Here is a 26,447-nt window from a genome sequence, read left to right as displayed (position 1 = left end):
CAGGTGATAATACTGTAGTTGCTACAACTCAACATAGCAATCTTGCCACAGCCTAAGTAAGTCCCCACTAATAGGGGCACAGATTTCACTTTTTAAAAAGAATCAAATCCCTCACATTCATTGGCATCTTTCAATCCTTCTTGATAATTCCTTCAGGTCATCCCAACTGTGTGTTGCAGAGCTGCACTGAAGTACGAAGCAGAAGCCCAAAGTACAGCCATACACATAAAGGCCATCTGCCTTCCTGTTCTCTCTCACCTGGAGATCCCCACAGCTCAGGTCCCCCCGGCAGCAAGGGGTTAGTTCTCCCCAGCCCAGAGCAAGATTCTCTAGATTGCACAGGGCTTAGGTGCTTGTGGCTCCTCCTCTCTTGTATCTGTAACTGATACTGATGCAAAGACTTTCTTTAAAACAAGAGTATTCAGCAGCTAGAAAATAAAAGAATATACCCCCCATCAAAACAATAAAGATGTAAATTAAATTAATAATAGACTTTAAAGATGTTACATACATTTCCCCAGATGACTCCACTGGTCCTGTGCGACTGGAGGTTGTGCTTTTCTGTTCAAACAGGCTGTAGCAATTCTAGCTGCTTAAATACAGCTCTTTAGATTTTGTAAGCACAAGCACTTTTACCCAGACTAACAGTGCAACTCACACACAGTAAACTCATTGAATAGACACCCGGGACCCCATAGTTACTAAAAAGTCAAACAAACAGTTGGACAACCACAATCTTTGACAAACTAAGAACATTTCCAGCTGCTGGAAACTAACAAACAGCTTTGTTCTGCCTCTGGTTCCTGTCATGACTCAAACAGGGAGCACGCTCAGACACACTTCACCTCTTGTCAAACACTGTTGGTTCTGTGTTTGCTGAACAGATTCATTAGCACTCAGAATGGCAGTACCTCAACAGCACTTCTATTTTATAGAAATAATATATTACACCCTCTATTAATAAAAAAATTATCAGCCAGTTCTTTTTGTCCGGTTTCCCTTTTCCCCTCCAATAGAAAATACCAAAAGAGGAAAAAATTCATGTAAAACCTATGTATGTCCATTACTGTGTGGGAAATGCAACAGAATTCTTATCAACCGGTATTTTCCCCACAATACGCAGAGAAAAGATGTGATAAGTTAAGAAATGCTTTGTGAGATGCTATGATTATACAATGGTGTCCCTAAACAAAATCATTAGTGGGATAGTTAGGACGTTTCGGAGTCAAAAGTATTTTTTGGATGACTTCTTGCCACATGTTTAGATGCTACTGGTAACTAAAGCAATCTTTCCGAAGAGTATTACTGCAAAGTTATTGTAATCTCGGGACAAATTAGAAATGGAACTCAAAGCTTTTAATTTTTGTGGTGAGAATGGAAAAATATAAATATGAATTTAAAAATGTACAAATTAAAAACAACATGGAATTTGCTCAGTGTATTCTGGATCGCTTGACTCTGCTCATGTCTCCCAGTGCTTTTCTTTTCTGGGATACTCCAGTTGTGAGTTCTGTGTTACTCTGAAAGTAGGATTCAGCTTCCGGCAGGCAGTACGGCTCCATTGGGGGAGGTGGATCCTTCAATAGAGAAAGACAAGAAAAAAAAAAAAAAAAAGTGGTTTAGCTCAAGTCTTCATTCAGCTCAAGAAGCTTCTAAGAAGAAAGAAACAGCTCATTAGTTTTCTGAAACTGAAAATAACAGAACAAACGCTGCACACCTACATTTTGAATAGGTCTTGCAAGCTCCCTACCATGCAACAGATCCCACTGCCGGCACTAGAACAAGTCATGTTAGAGCAACTAAAATTTGAGGTCACAGTTTGAAATACTCAGCATAGGCACTTGCGGCCACAATTCCTGGCAAAGGCGGCACAGGACCGGCAGAGCCACAGTCCCCTTCAGAGGCTTCAGGTGGCTGGGGTTGCTGGAGGCCAGGGGCCTGCCCCATGCACCTGTGGGGTGGGGGGAGCACCCCGAGAGCGCCTTCGGGCAGGCATACCTGGATGAGGTAGTCAGCGATGTACTCCGGTTTCAGGCAGTTCACTCGTTGGGCTGCTGCCTCTGCTACATTAACCCTGGTGTCATCCGGCTTCAGCTTACTGAAGTCAGCAAAGAGATGAGTTGCTTCTTTAAAGAAAGACACAGAATGACCAGAAAACACCTACAGATTGAAACATGACAGACAAAAACGAGTTTATTTTTGTGTTTCTTCCCCTGGAGAAATGCAGTTCATGACCTATAATTTCACTCATCAAATTAACTAGCACACCAATGGGAAATAAAATACCACTTACAGCTGCATTCTCTACCATCATGTACCTTTCAAGAAGGGTGATCCTTCTCATCAGAGCAGGGCACAGAAATTCTACCTTCAGTTCCCACCAGCACTAGTGACTTGTGTGACCTCAGACAAGCTGCCCTGCCTGACCATATGCGAAATGAAGATGACATAGCTTTTTCCTCCCACCCTTTGACCATGTCTCAGCTATCCTGTCTAAGCAATTTTGTTGGTTAAGACATTTTACTCACCTGGAAAATGCCCAGCACAGAGTTTAACAGAAAGAAAAAAATATAAATAGAAACATGTATTTATTATTTATAAAGAACAAATACATACTTTTGCTCCTCCTGACTGAAGAAGGCGCCTGAATCCTGCTTCCTTGTTTTGGTCAACATTCAGGATCACTTTCCAGCCACTGAAAGCTCCCTAGATAAAAGACTCAATTTAGTCAAAAGTACATCGGTACTAAAAAAGTACAAAGACTTAATGGATCTATAATTTGCCCCTTTTGTGAATATCCATCAGATGAAGATTTGCTATCACCTAGTTTTGTCTTTTAAGTGTCAATGGCAGAAAAAACCCCACATAACATGCAGCTATTGGGCCAACACCACACAGACAGGCAGCTTGCCACCAAGCCCTTTCACCTGCATAGCAAGATGGGCAAACCGATCTATGAAAAGACCCTTGGCAATGAGTATTTTTTTCCAGAACACCAGACATCTACAGAAACACATCTTAAAAAAAACGGTTACTTAGAAACAACATTTTCCCTCTACTCCACGCACTATGTTATCTACTCAGGTACAGTAACAGCAGCTAGGGCCAACTGGTTGCCTCCTGCAAGCACTCGCTCTGGTTTCCAAGTAGGCAAGGGGCACAGAGGATTTGTTACAAGCATTCATTTAAAAAGGCTGTGGTAAAATACAACAATGCAAGTCAACATTTATTCTGATGCGACTGAAACATCAGTGGTATTTCTACTTTTCAATGAATACTCAACTGCAATGCCTGATCTGAGAGAGGAGTTAAAAGGCTTTAGGGACCCCAACTGCCACTTGCAAAAATCTCACTGAAAAACTTTGGAACTTACACTGTAAAAATCACAGAAGGTGCTTTAGGAAAGGTGCAAACTTCTGCCATGTTTGAAACACAACAGTATGCTCACTGCTCGAGCTATAAAAATGCTGTCCAGAGAGCTGTATTCACCTACACGGCACAGCACAGGATTTGTAACTGTTACTGCCAGTACCAGTTGTGGTTTCCTAGTAAAGCCGAGTTAGGTTAGCTCCCCAGTCAGAGATCTGAAGTGTAAACATCTTCACGGCCAAGGGACATTTACATACGTAAGTAGCCACATTCCAGCTTTGCAAAAAATGAACAATGGTTCAGGAGGAGATTAAGACTTTTAACATGCCAGCACTAAAAGTTTTTTTAAAACAAAATTACTTATCTAGAATACATCCAGCTAAGCCATTTTGTTCTTAACAAGGCAGATTACCTTTCCCTGCCAGTTAAGTTTCTGAGTTTCTTGGTGACAAACCCTGTCCTGTCCACCCACGCCGTACAACTACATGAGTATCTAAATACCTCAGCAATACCATACCTCAGCAATACCAGTTTCCTGCCTCCCTTTATGAATTTTTTTCCTCCACCTCGTGGCTGCAAGTGCTAGTTTCTTCTGGTTTACATTGATTCCAGGCAAAACATTAAGTATGGAATTACTTCCCCACTCATAATCTTCTTCCTAGAACAATCATAACCTTGAATTACAAAGCAGTCCTGCCAACTTTACCAGCAGAAAAATGAATAAAAAATCCCCACACCAAAACGAAAAAAAAAAAACAAAAAAAACACAGAGCAAATCCCGACTCACTCTAGCTTTATATATTAATTTTATCTAGCCAAAACAGCTCTAGTTAAAATTAGATATAGCTTTTAATTGCACATACATATCTAAATGAACCCACGTTTTCTGTGACATCAAGTCACATTGTAGACAACCGGATTCCTCCTACAATGGAATTCAACAGCAAGGCAAAGCAACTCACTACTCTGGACACAATCGACTCTACATTTCTGCAGTGTCTTCCAAAACAATGGAAGTTGGTTTTGATACATAAAGATATGAACCAATCTACAGGCAATATTTTAAAGTTAGCCTGGTCAATGTAAAAGAACTGCTAGACCCAGGAGAAGTGTGAAATAATGGTCAGGGAGGTGAGGAGTTGGAAGAGAGTGTTCAAAAATGTTTATGTACGTGGTTATAGAGTTGGATCACTTATGTTCATTTATTGAAAGGATCAGGATTTAATTCCTGGTGTAACAAGATCCACATAGCTTTAGCTGATATCAATGAGAATTTACCAAAAGGTACTCATGCTTCAATTTTCAGAACTAACTATAAAAATACAGGTATTTTATTTGTCCTATACCAGGAGTTTGGTCCAGGACTAGTTTTCAGAGTCAGAGTTTTCAGAAATTTTTCGCCAAAAATTTCTCAGACTTTGGATCCTCTAAAACTCCCAAGGCTTGGGCACCCTAAACTGCTAATTGCTTTGGAGAGGTTAAGTCCTTTCCTAGTAGTGTAAAATAAAAAGACATGAGAAAAGGTCCAACATACTCATTTCTCAATAATAAGGACACATGCCTGAACAAAGCAGCCAGCTCCTCTACATGCCTCCAGGTAGGAACGATGAAGCACCCACTTTCCAGCTGCCATCGAAGCCAAGAATTTTTCATTTCGAAGAGGATGTCCCACAATAATGTGTGTGCAACTTGGATCAAAGCACTGTTTCTCAAGTACTGTTCCACCTTGGAAGCGAGGAATAAATTTGATTCAAAATATTTAAGGGTCATGCTGTACCACAGAAGGGATCAACTCAAAGTGAGAATTATTTGAATTCAGATAAAAATATACTTAACTCAAATTTACATTGAAAATATTATCATTGAAGTGACATGGGCAGAAGTGGGCAAGAAAGGAGGAGCAGTCAGGAAAGAGTGGCTCTGATAAAAATAAAGTGCCGCTGTAACACAAACAGGAATGAGAGACACCAGAGGACAGCAGTCCTGGGCACTCCCAACAGTGAAGAATGAGGTCGTTGTGGAGACAGCTAAAAGAAGCTGCCAGAAGACAAAACCATTGCTGTTTTGTCTTCTGATCACTCACATAATAATAATATATTCAAAGAATCACTCACAAGCACAGAAAGTCATAAATTTGAGACCTCAAATCTGATGAGTCATTAACAGAAGCCCTTTCTTTTCCCCAATGAGCCACAGCTGACCAGCTTACAGACACGTACTATTCTTTGCATTTTACAAATATCTTGTACCTAATTCCTCAATCAGATGGCAGTAATCAAATCTTTCTTGAGGATTAAGAGAAGACAGCTGAAATTTACGGTGTTTTTCTGGTTCTTCATCAGCCTCCTCATCTTCCATAACAGCCTGGAAATACAGTAACAGATTTTGAGTATATGACAGAAAGATTAGGTTGACAGCTGACTATTTCTCTGCCAAACATTCTGAGTTATTTTTATATTAAGTTTTCTTTTAACCAGGAAAAGCAGAACCAAACCTGTCAATCACTTGACAAAAGCTTGGATCTTATCAAATCAACGTTAGGCTCCTGCTTAACATCCTCTTGGTTCCCCCTTTCTTCAGGGCCCAACTGAACCAATCTGTCCGAAAAACTAATCCTTCATTCATATCCACTGAATGCAAAGTTGAACACACAAAGAAATCATCATCCATCTACCACATTGCCTCATTCATTCAGACTTCCTATAACTTCAAGGGCCTCTATGCATTTTCACCACAGCCTATTTACTAACATGACATGATATGCCTCTGAAGACACAGAGCTGCTGAAGTTTGAGCATCAAGTGATATACTGCGGGCAAAAGACTAAGCTCATTGTCCTAGCCCCTTCCAAGTTCACTATAACAAAGCAGAATTTTAAACCAGGTTTTTGGCAGAAAAATAATTTTCAGTTTGTACCTAAACATAAATTCCAGATACCACCAAGGAAATGAAAGTCTGAACTTTTTCTGCATCATCCCAACATGGCTGGAACAGCTCCAAGTAATACACATAGTAACTCTCCACTCCAAAGCCCACCTCAGCATTCCAGCAGGAACTAACAGGACAGAAAGCTTTATTTGTCTAAACAAACAAGCTTTATTTATTTGAACAAACATTATTTGTTCAAAATCTCAAAGAAAGGAGGAAAAAGAAATAGAAGTGCACAGAAGTAATCCACTTCAAGATTTTAAATGCAGATATTCACCTATTCTATATTTACCATCAGGTTTGAAAGTTCTTGGAGTGTCACTACATCTCTCAGAACACAAATCATCATAAACATTTCTTCACATAACAAACCTTTTCTTTGGGCTGTGGTGCCACAGGAGGGTTAGCCAGTGGGAAAGCAATGCTGGGGGCCTGTGGAGTGGGTATCAAGTGATCTTTAATCGGTGTTTCAGGATCTCTACATACAGGATTTTTTAGATCTTCAACCAAATCTCCATCCCCAACCTCAGGAACATCTGTGAAAGTAAAGTGGTTTTGCATGACTTGTCTTTGGCTGAATATAATTATGGATAAAGTTAAAAAAAAAAAGTAGCTATCCTAAAAGGACAAAACACAACTGCTGCTACAACATGCACAGTTATATTTCTCCATTGCCTTTCTTAAAGATGCTCTTCCTTATACCACAAAGCACCAATTGCAACACTGCAGACTCATGTGCCTGGATGCTTTGTTTTGAAAAAAAGAAAAGCCTCAAATGGCCTAATTCCTTTGGCTAAACTGCACTGATTCAGTTGAATCAAAAATCAGTTGAATGCATTTAGCTGATTTTCTTCAACCTCCTCCAGGACAGGACCAGTTTTCAAGAAGACTGTTGCCACAAGCAGAAACTCTAAGTAGAGTGAGGGAAGGAGTTGGAGGCAGTGGGGAGAGAGAAAGGATTCCGCTGTCTCTCAGGAGGCAGGAATGGGAAGAAAGCAGAAACAGATGAAAAAACGTAAGTATGTTGCTTCCTTAGTCCTAGCAGTAGACTAAAGACTTCAAAAAGAACAGGGAAGATAAACACAGTATCTTCACTGAATCCTGACCTAAGCATGTCCATTGGAAACTCTGACACATCTGTTTTTCAGGCTCATGAGTATCTTCTTCCTATATCACCATTCTTTACCTATGAATATTTCCACTATAATTAAAAAGATTCTGCTACTGGTATTCCCATTTGAATTCCACTATACCTACCTGAATTGTTACCTGGAAACCAGCTGTGGTTCCAAGTAAAAATTTGGAATATTTCCTAAAGTTGATGCAGACTATTTTTAAGACAGGTGTTTGGTCTTTGACTACAAACGGCAAATGGATAGGAAAGCTTCTCTTTAAAAAACAGCAACACATAATGGAGCTCAAAGATGTAAAATAGTATTTTTGGCATTCAGGAAATGCCAATAATGCTCACTTTTTTTTTTTTTAAAGGAGAATTCAAACACTACTGTATTTTAAAGATCCCAAAGATCAAATGGATGCTTTGCCAAAGAACAAGTATATTGTATTTCTGATTTTACCTATACCGGCGATCTCTGCATCAGCTAAAGATCCTTTGAAGGCAGACTCATCCACATTCTTATTGACATTACTCTGACCTTGCTCAGTGTACTGGGAAGGACTATTAGGCCACTGAAAGTTGCTGACAAGTCTTGCTCTCTCCTCCCTCGCGGTAGGATCGTCCCAGATGATCTGCTCACTCTGGGATGGCTCTGTGTTGATATCTGTGTGTGCCTGACGGGATTGCCTAAGGAAAAAAACACAGATACCTTAAATATTCATTTGTTTTACAGAAGACTACCATACTAGAAGGCAATGTGATAATGAGCACATCCACCATAGCGTCCAAGGGACCTCATTGTTAGAAAGCAAGGCTAGGAAAGGGGAAAATTTCAGTATAAAAGCAACTCCGGCAGCCTAGCTTTGCGGGCCTAAGTGTCAGCATGGCTGGAAAAAGGCAACCAAAATATCAGTAGGAGATGTTTTTATTTTGTGTCATATTGATAAATTATTCCAAATCAGTGTACTCTACTCTTTACTGAACCTATTAATTTGCAAATAAACACTGAGCTGAAGGAATCATTCGCAAGGTTTCCATTACTTTCTCACTGTAGTTCAGCATTGTTAGAGCAAAAATCCTATTCTCTGGTTTAGAGAGAAAAGAAAAGAGGAGAAACATTCACAGAGATGCTTTGCAGGAATACCTACTAATCGTATATGACCTATGTACTGAAATACTGCAGCAATGGTTTCTTCAAAGTCTTTAAGAACATTAACTAATCTGAAGAGAAAGAAATCAGTTGGCATAATTCAATTCAAAATTAAAAAGCAATCATACTATTCTATGATTTTTTGAAAAACAAAAAGATACCCAGTATGGATTAAGATAACATTAATTCTGCCTTTATCTAGCATGTCCAGTTAAAGATTCTGAATTGCAAGAGAAGCAACTTAAGTACATCAGTAGAGAAAGACAATACATCTGAAAACCCTGGGAAGCTATTCACATTTCACTGACTGTCTAAGTATGCACAGGGAAGACAAAATAAGATACTCTAAAACACAAATCAGTACCTTAGAGCTTCCAAGACCCTACTGCGACCATTTCGCACGGACCGTGTGCTATCAGGAGTGGTTGGAGAACCATCAAAACTGTTCCTTGAAAGGGAACCTCTTTGCCCTTGTGGTTTCACTAGTGATGTGGCAGACATGATCTCCTGCAGCTGCCTTTGGAAGTCCTCTCTCATTTCCAGTGCTTGGGTTAAAACTCAAGAGAAGAAACAAAACTCACAAGATCAAGACTGTTGTATTGTAACACATGAAAAGTAACTGAAATTCCAGTCAACTTTCGCTCCCCACCACATTGGGACAAAAGCAATACATTAAGAAGGGAAAAGATATCTGGGAAAAAAATTGTAGGAAATCTACATATGCCCCGAGTTTTCCTAGACACAAGTAGAAATCTCTATTTGGCTCCTTTCTGAATTTGCTCGCATGACCCTACTTATAGCCACAGTTCTCCCGTAACACATTTACTTACACAACAAAAAAGGTACACTCTAAAACAGTGATTTGTCATGTTAAAGACAAACTTCAGTGTTTCAAAAACAAAGAAACAGCAATTAAGTAATTTGCAACGGATGATCATGATTTTCTTATGGGCTGTCAGTCTTAACAATAGAGAGCAAAACCCTTCCCTCACATCCAGCAACAATAAGGGCTAGCTGTACTTGACTGTACAAGTGCCTAGGCACTAATTTATATACCAGTCAAGTACATTCAGCACCTGGAACTGTAAAAGGCTTATATTGATAGTTTGATGTTCCACAACTATTTTGAAAACTGTGATTTACATTTACCTCCTTTGGATTCACTTGTTACGATTTGTTCTTCCCCTGTAGTGACTGTTTCCTTTATTTGGTCAGTAGTTACATCATCTTCAGCATCATCTTCATCCACTGGAATAATCTATAGACAAAGAAGACAAGTAGAATTCTCAAACACCAAAATTTTTTGCTTTTTACATGTTACACTTGTATAAGCTCTGAAGACTATTAATCTTGCCTTAGAATAAATCTAATCTTTCTGCTACTGCAATGACCGTAAAACAGCGACTAGCAGCATCAATGACAACATCTATTCTGCAGTCTAAACGTCTAGTAAGGCAAGTTCACACCTTGGATCTCTTTACCTACAAAAGAAGGCAAAGACTGGACCTACATAATTTCAAATTTGGAAAGAGCTTCTAATCCTGAAATGCCTGTGTTTCCCTCCACCACCCTAGAAGAGGAATATTACAAATGCAGAAAAACCTCAAGGAACATCTGCGATAGCTACTATTAATTGGTAGCTAAACCCGATTCAGGGCATCACTGAATAAGCATCAACTTTTTTATTAATATGTTAATATAATAATTAAGTTAACTGAATCCAAATAGCTTCATAGAACATAGATTCATATCACACATTATACCTCATTTTCCTCTGCTGGTCTTCCAGTTGATGGAAGTTTACTGGAGGAGGAGAGCCTGACATCTTGCACTGCACTGATGTCCAGGCTCATTTTGGGATTGTAAATGTGAGGAAAGAGAGATTCAGGAAGCCGTTTATATTCTTGGGCACTCTGTAATAACACCAGTTAACATAAGAAAGATGAGAAACTGATCACGATAAAGGAGAAATTGCACATCTAAACATAGGAAAAGTATAACAAGAACACCACTGACAGAAGTACTTTACACAAGAGAAAAATGTGGCGCTCATTCTGGGAAACGTGTAGCAGAAATGTTGAATGGAAGAGAATTTCTTTTCTCCTCATGCAGAACAATGTACATCAGTGAAAACTGATTGCTCAATCTATAATGCAAAGCAGGATGCAAAACATCAGTTCCTATATATGTTCAACAGAAATTCAAACAGAAAATCAACTGCCATATAACTGGTTTTAAACCTCTATTTCCCTTCACTTTTAATAAGGGAACAAAGTGAGCTCCATACCTCTAAAAGCCAGTGTTCTGAAACAATATGTATACCCCGTTCTTTAACAGATTTGTACTCCTTATTGTTGTCATTTTGTCCTCCCTCGTAGATGAAGTGTGTTACTGTTTCATCAAAGCACCACCTAGAAAAGAAAACGAAATACAACTTGAAGATATAATTTCCTATCAAAAAGTATTAGAAATCCATCCCGGAAATTGTGTTATCCCTTATTCATGTTAAAATATTGTTTTGCCCATTTTGTTATGCTTAAATAAACAATTTCTTCCTCAAAAAAAACCCCACAGCATTCAGTTTCAGGACAGAATAATTTCAGGGTCTTATGAAAGCATTCCTGAAGTAAAACTAGATCTGATAAATACATGGAAGAGGAGAGGTTTTGCTTTAGTTATTGGTTTGTTTTTATTTAAGTGGAGTTTCAAATCAGTTTCTGAAAAGAACCGGTGACCCAGGATGAGAGAGCTTTTTCTTTTGTTGACATATTGATAGCTGCAAGTGAAATACCGGCTCTTAAAGCTTAAAATAAACAAAATGCAAGATTGTAACATTTAAACCAATAAAAACTAGTATTTGCTATCTAATGCAAATATCTTCAGCATTTCTAAGCTATACCAAACACAAGAGCAACTTCCTCATCCACACTGTGAATGATAACACTTATCATAGATCTCAGTAACAAAAATATAAATCAGATTTAAAGGGGGCAGAATTCTGTCTTAAATCACCTGTCTCAAAGGTTAGTTTGTAGTTTCTCTTCGTGACGACCTATTTTTCCTAAGCTTTTCTAAGCACAAGAATTTAGCCGTGCTTACAATCTGTAAAATAATGTTTTGAGCCAGGGAGAAACACACACGCACACACAAATTCAGATCAGATTCAAAAACTAAAATAAAAAGCAAATTTTAAACTACCCAAAAGCTAGAAGTGTTTCATAGTTTTCTTCAAAAAAGAAGAAAAAAATTTTCTGCAATTCAGGAAGACTTCAGCACAGTCTTTCCAAGATAGAATTATCAAGAACACAGAGACCAGGGAGGTGGGGGTGGGGAAGATGGCCTTATTTCACATTAGAAGCAGACGGCCTTATTTTGCAATAGAAATTGTTTAAGGTGGTGAAATCTAATGTTCAGCTATAGCAAAAGGTCATATAGATAAGCGTATTAGAATGTCAAGGCTCATATTTATTATAAGTCACATCAGTGTAGAAGCTTAGAAGCTGTTTGTATCAGTTGATACCTGTAGTCTGCCCCAAGAGAAGCTGCTACTGCGTTCAGTTCACTTTGCTTCTTACTAAGTTTTTTACTAACACATATAACTACATCAGCTAGAGGCTTGGGATCTTCTTCCTGTTCAAGCAGCAGGGAAAAAACAGGAGAGTCATGTTTGGAAGGTTTCTGTATCAAAAACAAAAATACTTTAATATTTAGTGTAGCATGCAGTAAAATACGCAATAACAACAAAACAAGGATAAACACATTTTCTCTATTTTTGCTGCTCCCAAACTCCATGGTCAAAATCCAGCACTATAATCATTCCATGCACTAGGAATCCAAAGACAAAAGATTCACTCTCAGCCAGTCTCCCTAGAACATATTCTGCTCCTTCCATTGCAGACTGAGCACCTCCTGAACACTGAAATTAGGGAATTATCAAACCTGATGCCATAGAAGTATTTCATTACACTGGAGTGAAAAAAAGTAAGAATAAGGAGCTACAGAACAAGAAGTGACTTCTTTGCTGAAGGCCATTAGCTTTCTTGCCTCTTCTCTACCATGAAGTGTACTAACATGGCAAGCAATACATAAATGCTCCCTTTCCTCCATCTTTTTCTGTTTTCTCTCACTAGGGTAGATTAGACTGAAGAGGCAAGATGACTACAAGAAAGTATAATGTAAGCAACTGATCACATCTTGTGCCTCCTAGTAAGCAGGAGAGCAGCACCTTAGAGAGGAAAACAGGAAAAGAAAACACATGCATTAAACTGTACTAACTTCAGTACAATACAAAATATTTAATCCTGCTCATCTGGAATTTAAGTGTGATGAAATCCTCTCATGCCAATATTACAAAGTCTAAATTGGTACATATTTATATGCCATGTTACTTAGCAACTGCTTAATATTCAAGACAGGAGTACAGACAGTAGAAAAACGTTTTAAAATTCTTCACCTTCCAGGAGGAAACACTTCTTTACCTTCCTTTAACGGTCATTGAAGACTGCATAATGATACGATTCCTACTCAAATAGATCACAAAGCACAATGCGCAAACTCCTTTGTAACTTAAATCACAAAAGATATGGCATTTTCTTAATTAAGTCTATGCTCCAGAAACTCAAACCCAAAATTTCCTACCGCTTCTGGCTGTGCAGCAGTCAGCTGAGGGCTGGCAGTAAGAGCTACTGCATGCCTTGTGCTGTTTGCCAGTGCGAATTTCAAGTTTCTGCCAATGACTTCAGAGAGAGGTGTGCTCAGTTTCCTTGTTTTTTGATCAGGACCTCCTGGAGTTTCCAAAGCTGCCAGAGCATCCTACCAAAAAAAGAAGCAACTGACTAACTTTCATGAATGCATTACAAAATTCTCACTCAAGTGCAAGCTTCACAAATATAGTCTGTAGTAAGATTTCATACTCCTAAACCAGGACGGTGTACTACAGTAGCAGCTAGCAAGGGCAACTGTAGTATCATTGCACAAAAGCAGTACAAAACAATCCCAATCTTAGAGCTTGAATAAGCAAAACAGGAAGAAGATAGATTATTAATCTCCCTTTTCACTGCCATCAATGAAAACTGCCCTCAGTGGAAAAGTCAGTGGCCAAACACAGGTATTCCTAATCCCAACCAATTACTTTAATTTACTAATACCTTCCCCCACAAGAGTTGCATATGAGTATGTGATTCTATCTGCACTTTTAAAATGCCAAGTTTCCTACTGCCCTTTTTTAAAAAAGATAAATTTTGGTCTAGAATATCTTGGTTTTGAAGATTATCAAAGTGGTGCACTATTAGATTTCAAAAAGCAGAGTACCAATTGAATCACAGAACACACAATGGCTTGGGTTGGAAGGGACCTTAAAGATCATCTCGTTCCAAGCCCCCTGCCACAGGCAGGGACACCTTTCCACTAGACCAGGTTGCTCAAAGCCCCATTCAACCCCGCCCTGAACACTGCCAGGGAGCGGGCATCCACAGCTTCTCTGGGCAACCTGTTCCAGTGTCTCACCACCCTCACAGTAAAGAATTTATTCCTAATATCTAATCTAAATCTACCCTCTTTCAGTTTAAAACTGTTACCCCTTGTCCTATCACCACACTCCCTGATAAAGAGTCCCTCCTCATCTTTCCCGTAGGCCCCCTCGAGGGGGGCCGCTATAAGGTCTCCCTGGAGCCTTCTCTTCATGAAGCAGAACTCACTAAAGAGAACACCAGATTCTTCTGGGTTTGTAATACATGTTTTGTTCTATTGTGGGCACAGGGGTTAAAACCAAACCAAAACAAAAAACCCATAACATAACAACCAACCCAGAAGTAACCCCCCAAAAAAAAAACTAACAACTTTGCAGGAATTAAATGTATTCATCTTTCAGTTAAGGCCTCAAAAATGGAAAATAAACCTGAAGCCTTCCAAAGCACACTTGAATCATTCAAGAGCTATTCCAGCACATATACTCCCTATGTGTCCAGGGTTTCTTTGTTCTATTTTAAGACTAATAGTTTTTCTAGCCTTTTGTGGCCTTCAGAATGAGACAATGAACCCAAAACCCCAATGCATTTTTCAAATTGCAATAACAGTTTTGTAATTGTTATAAAGCTATTACATTGAAACATGTCATTAAAGTAGCATTTCATCACAAAACAAGCAAACACTTGTTTCCAAATATCTGGAGCAATTATAAGCCTTCTTATTACATTTCTCAGTCTTCAGATGTAACGAACACAGATTGTGTACCATGAGGTGTAGAACACAAGCGTATCATGCAATAAGCACAAGGGAGCTTTGTTAAGGACATTAGAGCATCTACTAGTCAATAAATTTAGTCCTCAGGTCATTAACTAGAAATATATATAAATAAACAGAGCCAGTTTTCCTGGCTTTGATCAAAATTGAAAGTCTGTATGTTAACAGCATAAAAAGGGGCAAGCACAGGTTTACGCGCATCTTTAACCCTGCTGGCTCTACAGACTAAAAAATTTTCAAAGATGATCACCTTTACATCAAAAGAAGGCTTGAATAACTTATCTTTGGAAAGAAATTTTGACGGTGTATCAAGATGTAAAGATGGTTCTTTCTGTGGCAGTCCCCCTTGTGCAAGAGGGGTTGTCTTCTTCCCAATATGATGAGAGATTACAGCTTGGAAAGCTTTACTCTGGAACCTGTTGATATCAAGAGGAGTCACAGCTGGTTTCTTTCCAGCTTCAAGGAGATAAGTAGATTGTTCTGAATCAGGAGATTTAACAGCTGATGGTGTCTTGCTAAGCTGAGTAATGGAACTCTCCTTATCTGTAAAAGAAACAAAGAAAACATAAGAAAGCAATCTGATTTTTCTTTTGAACACGAATCTCACATACACTTTTATTTGAACAACAACTGAAAGTTTATCTGGCCTTTCTTTCCCTAAAAATATAATTCATATCCCCCCCCAAAAAATGCTCTAAACTGATGATTATATTTTTTAAAAGCCAGTATCTTAAGTGTCTCTTCCAGTTAATTACTTAGTTTGAATTACATTGGTACTCAGCTTGACCCTAAGCATCTGAAAAAGAGCGAGCAACCCCTGGCCTGCTCGCACTGTTTGCAGTCCCACACATACCTTATAGCTCACAGATGTTGTACAACAACTATCAAAATACAAATCCAAGAAAAAGATGTAATACACAACAAATCCTTCCCTTTCAACATTAAAGGTAACTATTCCTCCCTGGCTCCTTACTTTCCATGCAACATAAAATTTCTTTCATGTTCATGACTCTGAATCACACCTCTTTAGGTCACTATGTACACTTCCAGTCCCTTATGCCTTCGGATTAATAGGACCAAGATTTAGCCAGGAATAAGCCCTTAAAGCTTATCCATCATAAATGCTTCTAGATAAGCATGACTCATCATCTTTATAGCTCAAAAAGATTAGTACGAGAATTGCTTTTACATTTTACTGCTCATTTCCCCTGCCCCCCCTACTTTTTTCCCTTAAAAATGTAATACACAGATAAGATGTGCCTATGCCAACAATATACCTTTTGTCCTCTGACTTAGTGACCCATACAATTAATTCACAAGGGCACTGGTAAAACAGGTCTGCTAACATTCAATATTAAATTACTGTAGTCTGCATCTTAATGTGGAAGAAATATTGCCAAATAAAAGGTCTGAAATAACTGGAAAACGAGCAGAAGCATCAGAAGATGAAGTAGGCATGAAGGACCGAACAGAGGGGCATCATGTCATTGCAGACTAACAAGCAGGAAGTTCTAAGATGGATCCATCATCAATTCCCATGCAAGCTACAGAGCAGCATGTGTGTCAAAAAGGACAAAGCTGAGACACTGAGCTTGATTCCCAACTGACTTATAAACACAAGACTCCACTAGCTCCCAGAGACTTGCAGCCAACACACAGTATCATTTCTATAAGCACTACTCAACAGCAGGGGAAAAAAGAAAAAAAAAAAAGGAAAAAACACTTGGAAAAATATCCTTCAGCTCTAATACTTTGAATGTGTTACCAAAAAAAATTCATCACACTTGCCTTCTTTATCGTGAACAAACAGTACATTGGCACAATCGTATTCCCTAACTTGCTAATAACCAACCTTTAGCCTCTGCATTTTCAACCAAGAACTTGCTTTCATCTGCTTTCTTCCCCGTCCTTGCAGACTGCAAAAGCCAAGCTGCAGTGACTGCCGGCAAATTCCACTTCTTCGCAGCTTCGTACTTGGAACCATCCGGTTCTCTCACCACAAGATGGGTACTGGCAAACATTCCCTTTTTTGCATTGGCTTTCCGCACAAAGAATTCTTGGACTCTAAAATCACATTAATAAAACATCAATTTTGTTTATGACTAAATTAATCTAGGGCACGTTTATACTATTATAAAATGCATTCAAGCAACAGAAAAAGAACCAGTAGAATTAATTATCTAAGGCTATCCATTTTGTACTTTACAGCCTAATCTATACCTACAAGCCAAAAAAAAAAATAAGTTAAACAGTAATGTTTTGCTTCTATCAGTACTGAAAACATAACATTTCTCATACTCCAGAAGTCCTCATATATCCCATTTCCAAATCATACACTGGGCCTAACATTCTTCTGAAAGATTAATGGGACAGGCTGGGTTCCTTTCTGGAGCCAACCAGCATAATTTCCAAATGAATAAGAGTTTTCTTTATATTGCTGTTCTCTTATCACCAAAGACCCGATCTTCCAAGAAGATGGCAGGACTGAGAACTCACCGGTAAAGAATTCAGTTCAAACAGACCACAAACCAGATCAAATTATACTCTAAGCTATACAGTTTTGGCACTCCAGGACTAAGCATGTTTTTCTTAATGTTTTTCAAAGATCCTGGTGAGTTGGGAGCAAATAGTTCACCATCCCAAGTCTTAAGAAATGGTGCACCATCACTGGTTATGAGGCTGAACTGGATAGTACTGAAGAAGAGGAACAATGGTCTGCTCCTGGACATCTGAAGAGCAACTCGGAAGGCCTGACATCTGAAAAGATGACTTTTTTTTGCTCTGTTCTACAGCACAGCAAAAAGTTACTGAGACTCAGTCACTGGGAAATATGAGACTCAGCATATTCTGGTAGAAATTAGGCTGTGTGAGTACTGACTAAATTTCTCCAAAACAGAGGAATATAAAAAAACTATGTAATAACATCTAATTGCTGCAGCACTACATTTTATAAATGAATAGAATCCAAAAGAGCTTTAACTCTTAACATTTGTTACTCTTGTAAAAGAAGAAATTAAATGCATAATGGATTTCATCACATTGGCTAAGAACAAGAAGAAATGGTGACAGAAGACACACCTTGCTCCTAGCAGTCCTGCCAAATAAACCAGGGAGTCTCTCTCTGCACCAGTGAACTGGCTAAAAGAAAGAACACAATCTTGCAGAGGGGTAACTCCTTCCATTACTGGGACTGGTGTGAAAAGTGGATTGGACTGGGGATCTAAAAGGAGCTGCTGTTCCACACATGTTATCTTAAGGAATGTGAAAGAAATAAAAATACAAATCAAGACAAATAGCAACAAAGCCAACAATATTTCAGCAACTGTACAATAGCATTTATGGGCTCAACAACAAGCAATCCTGCTTCCATCATTACATCTGAGACAAATTATTTCCCATTGAATCAGACAAATGCTTTTCTAGATCATTTTCATTTTGTCAGGTTTGACATACTGAGGCATTATTCAGAACTTTTCAGTTACTGCTCTTCCAACCCCGGAGGCTCCCTTAAAGTAGTTTACGGCATAATCTCAGGGTCTGTATAGATTTACTACACAGACAGTTACCTAGTACTGAAAAATACTAACAGCAGTTAGTCTACGTCATGTGCCTGCTCTTGGCACATACAGTTAGTATTTTTTGACTTTGCGCTATAAAGCTGACTTGCTCTTCTGCCACAAGTTAAAAAGCTGTAAAAAGCATGAAATAAGAAAAAGCAAGCACAAAAATATCAAATGAGATCATTATTAGTTAACTAGCTAAATTCATTATTTAGAGAGAATGCTGTCAGACTCTCATATAAGCAGCCTTTGAGTCATGACAATGAAGTCCTATTTAACAAGCCTGTAGAAAATGAAATTAAACAGATAAAAGATACCTTACAGATGCAGAGGCTTTAAAGCATACTTTCATTTAGTACATTTCAAATAAAACTAGGCTAATCTCTCAGTATCTTTCTTACATTTAAGCCACCAACAACTCTGCATCCTGACAAGACATATTTCTAATATGGATACCTGTTTGCTCATGGAACTGAAAGCATAACTCCCTTACCAGCCACGTATTTGTGACAACATCACCAACAGTCAGCTTCACCGTGCACCCCAATAAAGGTACCACAGCATAGTCTGCAACAGTTCTGCTTTGCAGTGGCAGAATTTTCCCAGCATTCTCCTTTATAATATCTGCAATGCAGGACTCGTCCTCTCCGCCAAAACCCAAAAGAAGAAATCTCTTTCTGACAAATAAGCCTTCTTCAGCCAATGCAGAAGACTCTCCCAAAGAACCACCACAGACAGAAGACTGATTCTCTCCTTGAACAGGCAAGTGAGTAACATCATTGAAGGTACTGGATGTTAGTTTTTCAACTTCATCTGAAAGAAAAAAAAAAAAAAAAAACAAACAGCCAACCAACCATAGTAATTACCTGACAAGAATATCAAAGACAATTCAAAATAGTTTCATGAAGAAATGACAGTATGCTGCTGTTTTCAGCCAGATTTTAGTTAAAAACTGCTCTGTAAAAGCCTGTTTAAATTTGATTTCTAAAACACAATATAGAAGTTAACATACTAGATGTGGATAGCTTTATAATAAGCAAATGCTGCAAAACTCCAATGCTAATTATGAGCAGTTAAACTTTCTACGGTATGCTGACCCTAGAACGTACCTAATGTGGAATCATTATTTACATATTGAGAGAGGAAGTCATCTTCAGCAGCTTTCCGGTGCTTTATAATATTCACAGCTTCTTTCTTCAAGAGATTATTATTTTTGGGAAGAACTGACTTCATTCCAGGTTGCTCCAAAATTGGGTTCTCTAACAGCTGGTAGTTTAGAGGGATATATTGCTCCACTGGATGTAGATAACCTTTTCTAAATGACTCCAGCAACCATTTTGCTGTCACTACGTGAGGCCTATGAAATAAAGTGTTATACAAACAAGTTACAGCAGGTTTCAGAACTGTGATTCTTCTTTCCCGCTCTGCAAATACTAGTGTATACACAAGTGGAAGAAATATGACATTCCTGAATGTTTGTAATGACAATACTAAGCAAGTTTTGGGCACTTTACAGACCTCAAGATTTTTTTTTTTTAATTCTTGCAGTCTGAGAACAGAGAATTTTCTATAATGTAAATTATATCTGCCACTGCTGGGTTGCCAAATCCTTCCTCCTCAATATATTAACAAATACATGCTAACACATCTTTCCACCAATAAGAATACTTGTTTTTCTATTCACTGAGGTGACTCATGGCTACTCAAAGAACTATGCGAGGATGTACTTATGAATACTAGCTGTAAGCCTCCTCATTTAAGTCAAGAACTATTTAGGATTTTCAAATCAATACATGTTTTCCTGTTTACAACATGGTGGGAGAAAGAAAACAAGGCTGAAGTAGACTTTAAGCAATAAAGTTATCAGAACCTGTGAGCTATCTTGTCCAAAAAATGTTTCAGCTCATCATTTTTTTCCCCCAAAATGACATGGGTAACATCTTCATTAAGTTGATTAAATCGAACACCACCACCGCAATTAATAAGCCTTCTCATCTTGTCCAACTTCCTGCCACTGAAGCCACACAGATAGATCTACAAAGAGAACAGAGTAACACATTTTTTTTAAGAAAAAAAAAGGAAAAAAGAAGAAAAATAAAGTAAGATATTTTGGTATAATTTGTTCTGACTGCTGTAGAACACAGAAACTAGTGGTGCAGCTTCTGAGAAGCAGCAAAAAAGCATTTAGAATTGGGTTATTTATCTTTGCAAATTAATCTAGCAAAACTACAATATTTACTAATGAAATGAACCCCCAGCCAAAGTCATACGACCAAAAATAACCACCCCCACCCAAAACCACACACCAATTCTAGAACTCATTCACTATAGTGTTTAAATATACGTCTATAAATATATAATTTTATATTTATACTACATATTTAATACAACTACATATACACACATATAATATATAGACACACATGCAAGCTACAGCATGTGGACACAAAATAAATCTGGCATTTGCAACTGACCAAGGAAACTACAATTGACTCAAGCAGCAATTGCCAGTGCCCCAACCTAGTTGCTTTCACAGGGTGAGACTGAACATTTCAAAGTATACATTGTTCAACATACCCGACACCCATCTAACAAATCTTCAGGTGCGTGAAAAGAACTTATATCCAAGTTTTCCAGCTCATCAGGAAGAGGATCCAGTCTGCTGCTCATACCAGAACTACATGCTGTTTCATTAACACCACTCAAATTGATATTGGAAATGTGGCTGACGTCCGAAAGGGTATGATCTTTAAATAAAGTTAAAAAGATGCATTAGTTGTGGCTCATCTCTCTCCACTGCCTCACTAAACAAAATACAAAACTGCCACATATGATCTTCTTGTGCTAGAATGAAATGTAAAGTCTGAAAAATAAAAAATACCAGGTAAGTATACCTTGGTTAAACCAAGGGTTTTATTTACGCACAGATTGAGTATGGTCTTACTAGCAAGAGTGCTTATGCACCTTCTGTTTAATTCCCACATGGATGTCATCTATGAGACAGTAGCCAATGAGAACAGTTTTCAAGGCTTTTATTACAGTTTTGTGGCCACTTATTAGAAATACGCTTAAAAATACAGAGTAGTAAAGAGAAATCAACTTGAAGCTCAGTAATTTAAGAGTTATATTCAGTTTCCATAATACCTATCTTGAACTCCCAGTGCTCTGTTGGTAGTGCTAACCCAGTGCTCCTGCTCAGGTAGACACAGTTAAAGCTGGCTGTGTCTTTCATGCTACCATGTTTGCTTACAAAATGCTTTTAACTTTCCTTCTGTTAATAGCATGGAGTAAGTAAAAACCAATATATAAAGCAAAAATAAAATAAAATTTTAAAAATCAGCATTTGTTTTCCCCCGACTGCTGTAGATTTAATTTGTAACAGACGCTTGTTCTAAACTACAAATGCATGAACAGTCCTTTTTTAGGACTTAGAGATATACACCACTAATTCTTAAGCAGATAATCACATGCCTAATTCAAGTTTACTTTTTAAACAATTATTCACATGTTTTAAGTCTACACACGTTGGCATATTAAATGTGCATACGAGTAATCTGTGGTGTTTTAAGCACAAGCAGAATCATAACCCAAACTGTCAAAACAGCATTACCCTGCTAATTTGAAACAGTTTTTCCTCCTTACTACAAATGTTTCCTACCTCACTTTAATATATTTTAAAAGGTCTTACTTACTATCAGGCTTGCTGGCATGATTCGTAGGTGTTGATGTACTGGGCGTGTTACTCAGTTTTGATCCAGCCTCTATTTTATAGATGGTTTCATCCTGACAGAAGCCTTTCTCAATGCTGTCAGAAAACCATTGCACAGACACACAGTGCACATTCCATTTTTTGGCACATTCATACTTCTGACCTTTCAAAAGCAAACAAAATAAAAAACAGAAGTTACTAAAAGGCTAATGCTTCAAACAGTGATTGCTGAAAGATGGATGGACACTGAGAATATTTAAAAATTCAAATAACTGATTTCAATATGCAAGTTGTGTTATCTTGGACCCTTCTGGTAAGCTGCTTATTTATCCTTTATTTAGAGTAAAAAATCTCATCGATGGCTAGCGCATGGGTACAGTATGACAGGGTACTAAACAAAAAAATATTAAAAGAAAAAAATAAAACGCTTTAAAGCTTTCAAGAACAGAAAAAAAAAAAGTTTAAAAAGTCACAGGATATTTCCCCATGCGGAAAGGGAGGGAAACTCGGGGAAAAAAGAAAACCCTTCCCGTTCTTCTCACAATAAAACTACAATCCTTTCACCTAAATTAAGTCCTTTCAGCTCTCCCAAAAACCTTAGTTTTTCTTTGTTCTTCCATTCCCTCTAAGATTCTCCCTTTTCTTCCCTTAAATACCATCTGGGTCTCCATTTTTTTCCTCTTTGGTTCTCTTTCTCATGCCTTTAGACCAAAGTAACGGTGCCCTGTGTTACTCTTCCCATCAACAGTGATTCTCTAAACAGAAGCAGTAACACCAACACTGAAGCAAACATAGAAACAGTTCAAACTCTTATGCTTATGCATATTTACACCATTCCAACTCAAGAAGTGAAAATAATATTTACGCTCTAAATTCTACCTTTTGGCTCTTGAACTATGAGGTGAGTACATTCATTCATCTTGAGCTGGCCCGTATATTGCCCACCGTGTTCAGCAGTGAGGCGCTGGACTTCTTTCCTGTCTGCAGTACTTAAGCCGGTTACGCAAATCGTACAGCCAAGGAATATGGGACAAGCGTAGTCTTCCATGTCAACATCAGTGTATCTCATGATGCTAAAGGAATGAAAGAGGAAAAAAAATAAATAAAATATTTTTTTCTTTCAAGTAAAATCAACCAGAACAGAAAGCAGTCTGTATCACCATAAGAATTACCAGTCCCCAAAACAAAATAAGTTTTGTTTTGTTTTTTTTTTATACCTTTGCTGAGACTTATCCCACAGTGTCTTAACCCAAAAGGGAAGCAAAATAGGTTTTTTCAGAGAAGCAGCTACTAAGTATTTCTTGCTGCCAACTTCTCCAGCTATAAGATGAGTTACCGACACATTGAGGTCTCTGTACACACGTCCACCCATCATCTGCACATATTTATGAACTTCTTCCTGGGTGGGGAAAAAAAAATATAGAAAACTATCACAAAAAAAGAACCTACATCACACTCACGTTCACCTTAAAAAACAAAATCACAGATTTCAATTGTCCATAGTTTCTCCTAAAACACTGTTCAGAAATACAAAATGGATATATACGGAAGCGACAAAAAACATCAAATGTAATTTCCATTTTATTTGCATTTATGAGAAGCTGAACATAATACGTACCCTTAGTAAAAATACTACAATCATACCATATAAGTAAAAATTTACGGATGGTTGGCATTTTAGCCAGAATAAATTAGAGATGTTGGAATAAAAAGTAAGCTTCTAAGATAAACTATTTAAACCATAGCTGACTGGATATTAAATCTTTACCACATAGTTTCGATTAACCAGAAATAGAGCATGTTGTCTGCAGCATTATAGCTGCAGACAAAACAGCAAGTTAAGTGATCCGTCTAATCAGTTAATAAAAATCCCTAAAACATACACTTACTCCCATATATAAGCATATAAGATTTCAGTTGTATTAATATGTATATGCTTATGTCATATATACATGTGCATGTATAGATACACCACTACGCACACATTTATGTACTACATATAAGAAGACTCCCTCTTACTCCATGCAACTCTCTACATAAACTATACATAGTCTACAAACTATAGAAAGACTAGATGTATCTAGACACAGACACAGTCAGACTGGTCTATAGTATGACTGATGCCTTAGTAATGAGCCATCTGAAGCAAATGTCAATGATAACCAGCTAAACAATCCATTACGTATAACACATTTACCCTAACATCTTTGTCAAGGCTGGTACAGGATACTGTTACATCGGCCATGGTCATATTGTACACAGGATACTCAGCTCTTGGGACACATCGCTGGGACTGCATGCAGTACAGGACTACCTGTGGTCCAACAATTCTACAACCAAGCTGCGGTAAAATAACAGGGAAAAAAAAAAAAAAAGAAAATTAGCAGAAGGTACATTGGTGTAAGGAAGGCTTTTCTTGTCCCTGAATCCTGAGGAAGGCAGGGCCCTTGGTCTGTCCTCCTCCTTTAGCATCTCCAGGTAGTTGACAGTTTGTTTTTACTTTCTCCTGCGGATTTTCAGTACAATCCTTGCAGGTTTTCTGGCCTCAGGAAAAGCAGCAGATGCTATAGCTAACACATCTGAGAATTCCATCTAGCCTGTCTTTGTCTGATGAACTCCTTGCAGGTCAAACAAAATCATGCTACTCAGGAGGTAAAAATGTGTGAGAGCCAGCTTAGAGACTCCAGCAGAATCGGAACTGATCATATTTATTTTCCCATGTGCTTCAAAATAATCCTTAGGCTTTCCGAGTCATCTTCTTCCCTAAATACAGGATGCAGTGAAGTTTTAAAGATTTTATTGTGAATACTTCATATTGCTGTATTTCAGTGCAAAAAGAGAGAACATACAGAGTGTAAGTATGGACACGAGTGCTTCTAGAAAAGAAAGAATGTAGCTAGAAGTAAGCTGATGGGTAGCATACCTTTTTGAGATGATTGAAAACAACGCCTCTAAAAGGATCACAAATGTAAAGGGATTTATCATTTTCTTTTATACTGAGTGCTGTTTCTTTTTCAAGGATCTGGAGATGTTCTTCTGACTGAAATTCTTTTATAGACTGCAGGTAAACAGTGCATACAACAACATTTATTTAATTGACAAGTCACAAACAGCTAGTCCTGTGGAAACTACACAAGTGCATCTACTTGAAAGAGCCCACAACAAAGCTGCCATGCAAAAGTATATTGGCAGAAGGGCTCAAATACCTCATAGGTGTCCCCCCACCCCACCCTGCAACTCTTCACAATACACAGACTTAAATGTTCATCATACAAACTTTCAGGACCTGATCCTGCCACACAGTGCCTTCAGCTCCCACTAACCTCTAAAAGTAGAAGACAATCCACAGTGTCCTTCCTAAGTTTGCTTAGTGCTTAGATGAGTGACCACCATTTAGACCTTCCAAGCTACCTGTCACTTCACTAAACGTCAATAGGTTTTGAAATGATAATTATTTCTTGTTCAGTAAGTAATTCCTTCAACAAGTGTTTTTGTTCAACAAACTTTATTAAACACTAAACACCTCTATTACAGAAATAGCTTTATTTCCAGATATATACATAAGCTACATCTAAGTCAAACACAGAAACCACTTAATTAGATAATTCACCAAGCTCACTGAGAAAGATGATCAAACCTACTTACCTCAAGAGCTTTAAAAAAATACTCCGAGTTCCCAGACGACTTTATGAATTTCACAAAAAACGGCTCCTTACTACCCTTCATCCTTGAACTGAGAAGCAAAACCCAGTAAGCGTCCTGACATCTGCGGCACAGGCCGGCTCCGCGCAGCGACGGGGCACACCGCCCACCTCCAGGCGCTGCGGAATCCCTCTCGTCCCCGTCCCTGCCCCCGCCGGCCCGCCCCACGCTGCCCAGCCTCAGCGCCGAGCTCAGCCGGAGAGGGGCGGGAGAAGGCGGGGGAGGCCGGGCCCACCGGAAGGCCCTTTCCCCACAGAGCCCCCTCCTCACGCCTGGGTCCGCTGCCCCCCGACTCGCCCACCTCAGGGCTCCCGCGCACCCACCGCTCCCTGCTCCGCAGCGGGTGCTGGGCGCTGCCGGTTTAACCCCGCACCCCACCGCGGCCCCGGCCCCTCACCCACCGCCCCGTGCCTCCCCAGCGGGCGGGAAACCGCCGACCTTCGCACTGCGCAGGCGCAGGGAGAGGCCGAGCTGACGGGGGCGGGGCGGGACGCGGGAGAGCGAGGGAGGTGCACGCGCCGCGGGAGGTGTGGGCGGGGAACGGGCGGGGGGTGAGCGCGTGCACGTCGGTACGCGGCCGCGCGTGCGCGCTCGCGGCCTTCCCCGGTGGGGCGGGAGCTCGCTGAGGGCGTGCGGGGCCTGGGGCGCTCTGAGGTGAGTAACGGGCGGGGG

General features: G+C 39.0%; 1 protein-coding gene across 1 annotated transcript; it reads right to left on the bottom strand.

The window, feature by feature from the left end:
- Positions 1 to 1,334: 1,334 nt before the first annotated feature.
- Positions 1,335 to 26,214, bottom strand: TOPBP1 (DNA topoisomerase II binding protein 1). The gene is made up of 28 exons (XM_068405277.1): positions 26,177 to 26,214; positions 25,719 to 25,806; positions 24,997 to 25,131; positions 24,271 to 24,414; positions 23,291 to 23,472; positions 22,953 to 23,146; positions 22,057 to 22,236; positions 20,942 to 21,111; positions 20,235 to 20,398; positions 19,474 to 19,721; positions 18,858 to 19,177; positions 17,883 to 18,055; positions 16,657 to 16,868; positions 15,055 to 15,347; positions 13,203 to 13,376; positions 12,085 to 12,194; positions 10,852 to 10,975; positions 10,328 to 10,477; positions 9,714 to 9,822; positions 8,929 to 9,121; positions 7,875 to 8,101; positions 6,670 to 6,833; positions 5,619 to 5,733; positions 4,931 to 5,094; positions 3,887 to 4,027; positions 2,617 to 2,706; positions 1,999 to 2,160; positions 1,335 to 1,577 (listed from the first exon to the last, which is right to left on the bottom strand). Exons 2-28 carry the CDS (start codon positions 25,797 to 25,799, stop codon positions 1,434 to 1,436), a joined length of 4,563 nt encoding a protein of 1,520 aa, XP_068261378.1. The 5' UTR covers positions 25,800 to 25,806; positions 26,177 to 26,214; the 3' UTR covers positions 1,335 to 1,433.
- Positions 26,215 to 26,447: the final 233 nt, after the last annotated feature.

This window comes from Nyctibius grandis, chromosome 7, assembly GCF_013368605.1.
Source record: "Nyctibius grandis isolate bNycGra1 chromosome 7, bNycGra1.pri, whole genome shotgun sequence".
Lineage (NCBI taxonomy): Eukaryota > Metazoa > Chordata > Aves > Nyctibiiformes > Nyctibiidae > Nyctibius > Nyctibius grandis.
Note: the sequence above shows the minus strand (reverse complement) of the source record. Positions and strands in the feature narration are given on the sequence as shown.